This window comes from Struthio camelus, chromosome 9 (genome assembly GCF_040807025.1).
Source record: "Struthio camelus isolate bStrCam1 chromosome 9, bStrCam1.hap1, whole genome shotgun sequence".
Lineage (NCBI taxonomy): Eukaryota > Metazoa > Chordata > Aves > Struthioniformes > Struthionidae > Struthio > Struthio camelus.
Genome location: NC_090950.1, coordinates 15,555,714 through 15,567,559, shown reverse-complemented (window position 1 = coordinate 15,567,559; position 11,846 = coordinate 15,555,714). Strand labels below are relative to the sequence as shown.

Genomic DNA, 11,846 nt, shown 5'->3' with positions numbered 1-11,846 from the left:
TGAATCTCCTTTAGAAAAAATCTTGTTTGGTTAAGGGAAACATTCACACTCTTTAAAGCAAGCATTGCTCTGGGAAGAAATTCATTTCAAATGGTGTTGGCTGTCATTTATCTTCAACGTCTACATCTTCGTTACCCAGCATCAAACTTCTATGCTGAGAAGCATGAATGGTTGCCTTTAAAAAACCCATTTCAATTTAATTAAAATGAGTTCTGAGTAACTTTGGATATGAAATAATGAGCCACATTTTTAGTGGCTTTTTTCCTGGAGGTAACAAGGCACTACAGCAACAGTTTACACAACAGCAAATATTGAGCCTTACAGAGGAAGTTGCTGAGTGCCTGAGTAGATACTTACAGGACTTTTGAGCTGCCTATCGCAAGAAGAGAGCAGTTATTCCTGCAGTGTAGTGATGTGAAATAACCCTCAATTCAGTCTGTCTTCAATGAGGACTTAGACTGTTTGTTTCCAGAAACAGTGCAAAACCCTCAAATTCTGCATAACACTCAGTCTTTGTTTGGAACTGGGGATAGAAACCAGGTAATTATCACGTTATATCATCTGAACAATAATAAATTACTATTAACCAGTAAACAGAGACAAAAGGATGCAAATCCAAGTATTTAATTCTCTGCAACTCCCAGTATCCCCTTACATAAGGGAAACTAAATAGATGCATCATCTTTTTATCCACACGTTGTGCAAGATACTCAAGATGTAAAGCTCAGTCTGACTTCATTCATCAAGACTCTTGGGTTTTGCCACACTTAGGACTGTTTTCAAGAGTTGAGACACAAAGTAGCAGCAGCTTTTTTTTTTTTTTTGTCCTTAGTTTTTATTCTTTTTAGCTGTCCCCCTTGCTTTCTTGTTTGGCTTACGGTAACAATGTTATTAAACATTAAGACCCAGAGTCTTTGGCTAATATTTATGGCTGCACAGAAAGGAGCACAAATATTTACTTTAAAATGAATATGAAACTAATTATGGACTTTTTCCTCACCTAGACAATGTACCTGTCTTTCTAGCAAAACCTCAGCATATATGGAATATGCTTCAGGAAAGCCAAAGGAAAAATTCACAAGAAAATGCAGTAGGTGCAAGTCCCCAAGACTGGACTAGCCAGCTCTTTATTGTTTTCTTATACAATATTTTATGAAAAAAATCAGATGTTTAGTCCACCTGCAAAAGGTCATGTATATGCAGATACAATAATGCCATGATTACATTTCTGCTATTTCCGGTTATCTCTTAAGACACACACCATAAAAATTCCTGCTTAGTCACAGAACAAATTACTACTACATATTTAAAGTTTGTTCCCGCCAAAAGTTTTATCAGTTTTATGAAGGATATCATTATAGTTTCCAGACATTATCCAGCCTCCACTTGCTTTCATTAAAAGTCTCTCATTGACTTCGACAGGAGTTAAGCTGTCAGAAAATAAGGCAAGGATGCTAACTGTTATGCAGTTTGGGGTAATGTGATAGTATTGGAATGCACCTTTACACAGGTATGACTACATGTAAATAACACCCCTGCCCCCAAAAAAGATGTTTCACAATAGGTCCTGAAATAACATACGTAAAATCATGCAGATTCTTACATGCTATGGAAAGTAACATGAAAGAAGCTTAATTGACATGGTTGGATTTTTCTAAAGCAATACAACTTCGTCATCGTGATTTGGTAATGAACATGTTCTGAAAACAATATTACCCATAAATAATCAGTGTCATGAAATTGAATGAAATCTAATACAAACATATTATTTAAATGTAATTAAAGAGTATATTTGCGCATACAAGTTTTCTCTGGTTTTATATCGACTAAGCTTCAAAATTCTGCAAACTGTGAGGCATTCATCGTGCTTGACATGGCAGAAAATTATATTCAGTTTCTTCATTATTTTATTTTGTTCAGTCCTCTTCCCATCAAACATGCAAACACTGTCATCACCATTTTTGGCTTCACTTCAACCAGATCATCTGGGAGAGCATATATACGAGCACCAATTTTTCGGGCAACTGAAATGGCATACCTTGGAAAACAACAGGAATAAAATAGTTATTTTACTTGTATCTGCTAAGGTGCTCAGATTCACAGTAACAGCTTTTAACAACAGGGCATGCCTAATCAGTCAGTATTTACACTCTAGGAGAAAGTGGACATTATTGTGAAGAAGGTATGTATTAACAATCGCACTGGCAGATGTTTTGCTAGTGGTTATCAAAGCATTTATTTTTTCCTCAAAATAGAATGGGTTACAGCAGGCCATTAATAAATCAATTGCAGTAGAGTAGTGGTAGGTCATACCAGTAGTGAGTTTGAGTTCATGTTTTGAACAAGCTAGAAAAATAGCTTTAGAATATTACTATCTAAAATGCAATTTATTCTATTTGAAACAAATCAACTTATATTAATGTAACCTCTCACTGTTAACAAAACAGTAAATCAAATTCATTACATCCTGAATTCATGCATTTCCTGCACTTGAGGAAAATAAAGTATTCTTTCAAAACTTACTTAGCATTATTCAGTTTGTCTTCATCAGAAAGGTGTTCTCTTTTGACCATTTCTGGGCGAACTGCTTTTGGTGCAATGGCATCTATTAAATCTAGGACAGGTAAGCTAGTGCTAATTGATTTGTCCTAAAAGAAAAGACCAAAAAGATTAATAAGGAATTCATTTGCTTTCTTACTCTGCCTTCACAATGCAAAAAACCCTACAGCACATCTTATATACGTACTGAAAGACAGCAGTGTATTTTGGTGCTTTATTGCATGAGGCTTTTTCTCCCTTTATGAAGCCTGTTTTCAGCACATGGAATCTGTTAAAGGTTCTCTCTCAGCCTTGATATTATTACACAAGTGTAAACAGCTTAAATTGACTTAGTGAAGTCAGAACCCCACCTCCACCCAAAGGAAAAAAGAACCTTTCAAAGAAGCCCAAGGACCAAACTTTTCAAGACAAGAAGTTGTTTGCATTCCCTGACTACTCTAATTCTCCTCCTTTTCTCTTAATGGAACTATTTCTTGCACCTAGCTTATGGTTCACTCTTTTTACAGTTTTTGGGATTCAGGTGGTATTCTGAGCTAGGACTAACGGTCTGTGTTTTGTCTTTAATATACTGAAATGTGTTTTCTTCTATTCTTAAAACAGCAGCTGCTATTGCCACAATTATTTCTGCCCAGCTGTTAAAACTGATAAGCAGCCTAGTACAAGATAACGTCAAACCAACAATCAGCAGGCAGTGCCAGTGCGGCTGGCTGTTTCTCCAGAAGCTCAGCACATAAGCCATGCGATGTGTTTGCCTTCGCCACCAGGTCAGAGCTATGATTTCAAATTCACTGGAGTCCCATAGAGCCTCCACACTAATTACACCTTTAAAAATAGTATGTAAATTTCTTTGAAGACATTAAAATGCATGGGATGTCTCCCCAAGACCATAAGACAAAAAATAACCTTTGTAATTTTTATCGTTTGTGCTGCTGCCAATTCAAGACGACTTCGCTTTCTTAGTCCAAAAAGAGTATCAGAGACCTCCGATTTCTCTGGTATACAATGTTCGTTGCAGTAATGCAAAAATATAGACAAAAATTCAAATGGTGAAAGAGAATATATACATGATTGTTGTCAAAAATCAGTAGTAAGAGATATGCTGAATAGTGACTCTTTAAATCAGTAGCTCCGTATCTTTAGGGTCTCCCATCAATTGATTTACCTTAAAACAGAAAGGCCACCCTCCCCCTCCCAAATATAGACAAACCTAAAAGCAAGATGCCAGCACAGATTTTCTTGCTTTCAACTTATTTACACCAGCATTATTACAACTTATGTAGAAATGAGAGAAGAATCAATCCCACTGAAGAAAACAGGATCGAGACCTGTCTAAATAACCTGCTGCAGTAACAATTAAATATTTTGTTGTATAAAATAATTTGATATTACCTTCTGCCTAAAGCTTACCTAATTCAATTTCATAACACAATGAGATCTCAATTATTTAACCTGCTAGGCTCTTATGTTCCTGTTATGAACCACAGCAATATATAACTGTTCCAATGGGTACAATGAACCTGTATTAAAAGGCTACATTTGGGTATAATTATCAATCTACCATTTCTAAAGGAGACATAGCATGACACACCTGACATACATATGACTTTTCATGCTTAACGCTTTACAAATGTGAAAGGAAGACTTCCTGTATCAATTTTCACGTATTTGCTGAAAGGGAAAAAGCTCCTGCAGGGCTCTGAAGTATCTGCTGCCATTCATCTGTTGTGTTAGCTCTACGGCACATGAGCAAGGCCATTGATACAGAGCAGTGCGCTGGTTAACGTGGGCTCCCTCTGACGGCTCTGCCACTGCACATGAGTAAGTAATTTTGAACAGCTACTAAAAATGGTGAAAGCATTTTTCTGAGTATTCCAAGGAAGGTGTCTGACCATGCCATGCCCAAACATATTCTGTAAAAAGTCCCTTTGAAAAAATTAGCTTTATTTTTTTTAAATCTTACAGCAGGTATTATCATTTCCTTTTTGCTATTTCTTATTAATAGAGCTGTAGAATGCTTTCGAAGATGCAGAGTCTCAAAAATATTTCCTGGTCAGATTATTTTAGCTGATGAAAGACTCACTGTTAAAGCTAAATTGTTAATGAGATCAGATTAAAAATCTCAGATCTGATTATATTTGGAAAGAAGGAAAGTAAATTAATTTGGTTACCTTGAAACTGGTAATTGACGTTTTCTTATTTGCATTTGCAAGTGTCTGATTCACCCATTTAATAATAATTTCATCATTTACTTTTTCCCCCTCTCCAAGGTCTGATAATACATTTAAAGTATACCTTTAATAAAGAAAAAAGACAGAATCTGAATCGAGTGAGTGATAGAACACTTCTTTGCTAAAGGGGAAAAAAAAAAAATCAAGCTATAAACAAAAGTAAAATATTACTTCAGAGCAGTAACAGTGCCAAGTACTCATTTGCATAAGATATCTTTACCTTATAAACTAGCTGGTACTTTAAAATCACTTTTTTAGTTGTTTCAAGGGTAAAATTACATCCAAAAGCCCATAATATCCACTGTTACCTCTTCTTTCTATATTTGTTATATTTAGCACATCATAATTACCTTTATTTTATAAGCTTAAATGGCCCCCTAGCATTCAATCACTTTAAGCAACAAAAGCATAGTGTTTCAGCGCAGGTGTAAGAATATTAACTTACAGAAAATATTTTCTATAAAAATTAACGTCAATAAAAAATATTTAAAATATTGTATTTTTTCCTACTCATTGCACTCATCTTACTTTCCTAGTAAGATGTTAATTTTATAGTAGTTATATTACTACAGCTGTCATGGCTATCCCCCCCAACACAGACCACCTCTTCCTACCTATCTTCCCCTTCACTTTTTTTTTTTTTTTTTTTAAATATTGAAATCACTCCCTGCATAACGAAAGGTACAGAAAGAATGGAATCTACATGAAATAAAGCGTTTTTTGTGCTTTGGTACTTGCTGAACGATTCATTATTTTGAGATAATGATTATTTTCAACACAATATGCATGTTTAAAAATATATAGACCAATCATGTTGTGATTGAAGCCATGAATGTAAAACAAAACAAATGTATAAAAGTTTATCTTAGAGAATTGAGATCTTTAGAGATGGCTCTCTGAAATACTTATTTTAAATATCCTAGCAAATTGCACTTGGTTCTGTCAGTTCCCAATTTGTTATACATTTTCTCAGTGTTCCACAACTACAAAGAAAAGCGTTAACTTCTGTAAGTTGCAGTATGTCCTCAAACACTATTTAAATATCTGTAGCAGCATTACAGCCTTATTTGTTAATTCTGGTGGTATTTCCAAACAAAACAAAACACACACACACACACACACACCCCAAAACCTCTGTGAAGCTGTAAAAAATTCATGATGGTTCTTTGATTACAAAGCAGTCAAAAGATTATTCTGTTGTATTTAAATCTCTGAATGAATACAAATAGCTAAGTTTGACCTTAAATTTAATATAGATTAATCTTCTCTTTAGTATTTCCAGTAGCATTAACTCACATATAGAACAGTTATGATTGCTTCACTGTATAACCATGCTACTTATATTTTTAGGCCGGTCGCTTTACTGTAGAGTATGAAATTTTACTCATATTATGAAACGTTTGTACTTGATAACATGTACACCTCCACTAAAATGAAGAGATCTGTTTACATGAAGTGAACTGAACACTTGCTTTAAGTTGCCTTGAAATACACACACACACACACATATATATGTGTATCTCTATATACACACACATACACATATTGCATATACTACACCTAGAAGAACACATTACCTTCTCATCAGCTGCCATACCAAAGCCAAAGTCAGAGTTCGATTACCCTCATTTAGATCATGTCCAGCAATACCAACCAGGGAGAATTTGGCTTTTGTCTTCCCAAGTTCTACTGCATAATTACAATTCTCAATCTAAAAATAAATGTTCAGTGTTTACAAATAATGAATAAAAACCCTTAATATTTCTATAATATAGACCTGTAATCTATCTGGTATTTTGAATTAATTTGTTTTACTGTTATCCATGGTGAGATCTGGGGCTACAGAAAGATTTCTAACCTTTCTATACTATGCTGAAATCATAGTTTTACTATTTTCACAGATAAAAACACACTATAATAATCCAATGATAATCTTATTTCACATCCGAGGAAATCAAGTTCACCTCCACTAAAGTCAATGAAATAGTACATACTTGCATCAAAACTGAATTTGGAAGCATATTAAAACATGTTCTTTTTAAACAGACAGCAAGTTTGTTTCTCTATGTTTTTGGCTTTGTAAAGATCACACAGCGAACAAAGTTTGGCTTTTGTGAGGCTTGCACAAATTCTCCTGGAGGAATATAGAACTGCTCTGGGAGGGAAGCATCTCATGGTATAAGAACATCAGATACAATAGCTGTGTTAGGCCTGAAATTTTTACTTAGATAGCCTAGTTAGACCCTACTTTAAGTGTTGTGAACAGTTGCCCCACATTTAGAAGCCAAATGATATATGTGATAAAACAGCTCTTTATTCCTTGAAATAACACCTAGAAGACTCCCCCAACACCTTTTTTCTTGCCACGAGTGTCCCAGTAACACACAAATCGACCAGTCCAAAATACTGCAAACAGCACAATAGGAGACCGTGAAACTGGTCTACGCACCTTTTTCATATTACCACCGAGAAAAGGATAAGGAGGTTTGTTGACACGGTTCCAGTCAACCGGCACACGAGTCATGTCATACAATTGAAAGATTATTAAAGCATCAGAGAGGTCACTAAATCAGAGAAAAATAATGTTTTTAATTACAAAAGCTCAAGTTCACAATTACAGTTTTAACCAGTACTCCAGAATTCTGGAAGTGTACATTACGTGTAAATTTGTTTTAGTCTTTGAAGAAATTGGCCTATCCTACTTCTTGATTCCTGACTTTATTTAAATCAGATTTTATCTTCAACTTTATTATTTTCATAAATCTCAGTGAAGTAAGCAGAGCCACTGGTTTTGCCAACTTCTAATAAATGATTGCTTTCATAGGGTAAGTACAGATAAAAACATCTAGGTAAACAGATTTCACTTATGGATCTGGTTTTAGTGTTTTGGAACTTCCCAAAGTGTTAAGTACTCATGCCTAATCTGCACCTACAGTCTTGTTAAAGACTGATCAAAACCAATATACTTATCTTGTGAAAGAAGAGTATTAAGGAAAACTATTACTTTCCTATTATAAATTACATTCCTGATGATCTCTTTCAGCTGCTCGCCAACTGAAATTAGGAGTTAGCTGTAAGCATTCTCCATTTTAGGCTATCTATAGAGAATATGACTTTACAGAGGTCATAAAGCAGAAGCAATTAATCCTAGCAGAAAGTATACATGAAAGCAGATGTTCACAGTTGCTCCCTATATCACATCTTCTATTGATGGCATTTAAAATAGCTGCTAGCACAATGTGAAAGTGATCAGAAGCATATGAAGAGCACATTACAAAGTCTTTCCTTTTGAGGGTGTTCCACAGTAAATTCAATTTGTTTAAACTAATTTTTATCTATAAGTAGAATAAATTTTAAATTTATTTTTATAAATACAATTTATGTTGTATATTATAAATGTAATTTATATTCGTGCTTCATATAAATTGCTGCTAAAGTTTATCCCTTGTTGGTAGATACTCCCTCACAGGCGGGGGAAATTTTTATTTAATTAGAAATAGCTTTCAGGGTATGGTTCCATTTAGGAGAATGCGAGACTTTGGCACATCAGTTTGAATAGTTCACGAGGGGGACTAGGATTTTGTCTTTCATAGAAAGTAACAAAACTCTTCTTGATCTGCATTCTGATGCTATGAAATAAGTGTAGGCTAGTTTATATGCACACCCATAACTACACTATGTTACAGTCTATTCAGCAGACATCTATGCTTCCTTATAATTGAGAGTTACACTATTGTTTTACTAGATTATGTGCATTTCACTAGTGTCTTTCATTAAAGAAAATAAAAACCATGCTTTATAAAACATGAGTTACCTCAAACTTTTTTTTTTCCCAAACATATTATTTAAAATATAAATGGAACATATCAAAGCATTTCAGGTCTAGTATTTCTATATCCTGAGTGGAATATCCAAGTCAGACACTGCTTAATGGGGTTCTACAGACCAGTTCTGAAATTACTCTCATGGCTAATGTGGAACAAAATTTGGAAATCACTATTCTAACCGAAGTAAAACTTCCCTTTCTTAATGTTGTTACTATGCTATAACAGATACTCATAAATACCTACTTCATTATGTCTAAGGGAGATTAAAAGATTATTTAAAAAAAGCAACAAAAAACAACCAAGCCTTACCTGTATAAATGGTTAACATACGGGCTTATACCCAGTGAATTCATCCAGTTTCTAAATGTCCTTTCTTCCTTACTTTCTCCTATATCAAAAAGTATAATTCTATATAAATTACTTGGACAAGAAATGTTTAAATGACTCGCGTATGTACAATCAGCAAGTTACTCTGAATAGCTCCTACACTACATTTTTTGTCTTAAAAATTTAAGAGTCAAGTTCATCCTTTCCATAACAGTAGTCTAATAAATAAATAGGTAGTAGTAGTATGTAACAAGTATAAATTCTGTAAGGTTTATTTCCCCAGCAGTATGTTGTAATACATTACCTACATACCAGATTTCCTAAAACTCATTTTAACAACAGATTTGTGGCCAATTAGATGTGAATCAGTGCTGCATATACCATTTCCTCTCAAAGAAGGACCTTCAAGTAAATATTTAGCTGAAAATGTGAAACTGGAACATCCTCATTGTTTCGTTCTGCTAGGCTGATCATCCAGTGAGTGAAAGTAGAAACGATATTGAGAGGGAGAAATCGTTCCCAAATAATGACAGAATAGATTGTACGGAACTTGTACACAGTTAAATCTGAATAAGATGTTTCTTTGTGTTTCTTTGTTTATTTCCTAGTGAGTAATGGTACCGAGTTTGTCCAAGAGATTTGTGTAGCATGAAAACTGTCTAATTTAGTACTGAAATTCAGGCTGAATTGAGAACAGCAAATGTTTTTTTGTGAAATGAAGCTGTTTAAACAGGTGTTTATCATTAGAATAGAAATAAAACCTATTTATTTTTTCAACAAATGGTGTTATGTCGTAAAATGAATTTGTAGGTAAAGATTAGAATTTTAACCTGTGCGTCTTCCCCTTTTATACAAAAAAATTGGCTTCAAAATACATTTTATCAAAAATTAATTTAAATTCAGACATTTCTGAGAAAGATTTCATCTGCAATTGATATTTTTCCAACAGAATAAATTTTATAAAAATGTTTCAGCCAGGTTAACAGGTAATTAGAAATAGATATTCATCGTACCACTATCGTACCATCTTCCTAAATTATGAGGTCTTTCATATGCAATTCAAACTTATATTCGTTTCAAAGATTCACTAGAAAAAAAAATTACCAAAGAGTCACTAAATGCTAAAACAAAAAAAAAAATAGTATTCTGCAAAGTCTTCAGGCAGTCAGCTGTTTTTATGCATTTCTTTCCACAATAAAATTAAAAAGATAATGAAGGATTACATTTTATGTTAAAACTATTAATGTCAGCATTTTTCTGTAAAAAAAAAAAAAAAAAAAATCAAGCAGAAGCATGATACATAAATGAAATTTATAAAGAGTAAATTAAGAGGTTATAATATTTTGAAGCAAGCCCTTTTTTTTGTTTTGAAGTTTTTAGGGTTATTGATCTTTGGGTTATAATTTGCAATGTCTAAAAACCTTTGACAGCAAAGTGCTGCAGGGACACTTGTATATTGGAAAGACAATAGCTAAATTATTTAACGAAATCTTACTAAAGAAAGCATAGCTACCCAAAGAGATACTCAGCAACTGCACTCAGACTGAGAATTTTAAACGGCATGCTTAATAGCACCAAAAGAATCCAAAGTAGACAAGCAGGAGCAAGAACGTGCAGGTTGGGAAGTGCACTTTTGGCTAGCAGGAATCCAGAAACTTAAGATAGCATACCATATTCAATAATGTCAGTCTAAACAAATCCCTTCATCATGCAACATATAAGCATTCATAAGTTTTCCAGAAGGCTGAGAACTGACCATTTTTTCCTCTCCATTCTTTTATTCAAAACATATCTTGTGATCCTATCAGGAGCATATCTTCTGCTGTGCGGTGCAGCAGATAGCCAAAATCATAGGAAAACTGCAGAAAGGGGGCAGAGCTACACAAAAGAAAGAGGAGCAATTTGGTAGTATCCTTCACATAGCTGTCCTTCTTCTCCAGGATCATTATACTACGGAATTGAGCGGGGAATAGCCATAAGGATGAGGACAAGAATTCAAAGGGCTCCAAATACTTAGGTTCTCTCCGAAAGACAACAGAGCTTAAGACGCAGCTCTGCACCCCAAGCTCAGCTGGCCTGAGCAGGAGTACTTAACCTCCTCACATTAACAGCCTTAAAGGCTGACAACGGACTAAGCAACAGCAGCAGAAGAGACAATATACACACTGGAGGAAACGTGGGTGGATAAAGTCCCTCCTTTTCCTCCCTGCAAGAACTCAGCCTTCTGTATGGATTAGATAGCAGACTCTTCTGCCTTTCCCACAAGGGAGAATCAGTTAAAGGCCATCCGACTACTGAGGTCAGGACTTTTTTTTTTTGCCCATCCAGAACCGATTGTTCCTTTTGTTATGTAGGTATACCTGAGGGATGTGCTCTCTGTATACAAAAGTGCACATCAGACTCATTAAGCATTATTAGAGTATATGGAGAAGATTGCAAATTTATGCCCAATGTTCATTGTCTTAAACCAAGTAAACAGAGAGAACAGACATGTCATACTTTTTTTTTTTTGGGGGGGGGTGTGTGGGCAATCATTGGAAAGAATTTAACACAGGAAAACTAAGACTTTTGAGAAGCTTTACTCACCCACTTATCCTCACCCATTTACAAGCCTAGAGCTTTAGATCTCGATTCATGGAACGGCCCTACTGGTTAAACTCACAGAAAGAACTACATGGCATTTGACTAGTGTAAGTCTTGCCCTGATTTTTGCATTGTGTTAGACCTGTATGGGTTTTGTTTACCCCTCCCTCCCTTTTTAAATGATGACAGCATATTACAGCGATAGAAAAATACAATAACAATGCAAAATCAACCAGAAAAGGACAGAGCTGATTAAAATACTAGGAAAAACAAAACAACTGCAGAATAAAAATAAACATTTTTATGGAGTACAGAAAAGTAC

The 11,846-nt window shown here is 34.6% G+C and overlaps 1 protein-coding gene across 3 annotated transcripts in view; it reads right to left on the bottom strand.

Moving 5' to 3' along the window:
- Positions 1-846: 846 nt before the first annotated feature.
- The window catches only part of PLS1 (plastin 1), a 55,122-nt gene continuing 44,122 nt past the window's right edge, over positions 847-11,846 (bottom strand). For 2 of the 3 annotated variants that reach the window (XM_068953996.1, XM_009688973.2), the window contains exons 11-16: positions 8,924-9,002; positions 7,237-7,351; positions 6,365-6,498; positions 4,728-4,851; positions 2,524-2,648; positions 1,088-2,038 (exon numbers count right to left, since the gene is read on the bottom strand). In XM_068953996.1, coding sequence (XP_068810097.1) covers positions 1,903-2,038; positions 2,524-2,648; positions 4,728-4,851; positions 6,365-6,498; positions 7,237-7,351; positions 8,924-9,002 — 713 coding nt within the window. In that variant the 3' untranslated portion in view covers positions 1,088-1,902. Of the gene's footprint in view, positions 2,039-2,523; positions 2,649-4,727; positions 4,852-6,364; positions 6,499-7,236; positions 7,352-8,923; positions 9,003-11,846 lie in introns of all 3 variants that reach the window. The other variant, XM_068953995.1, reaches the window with a different exon arrangement.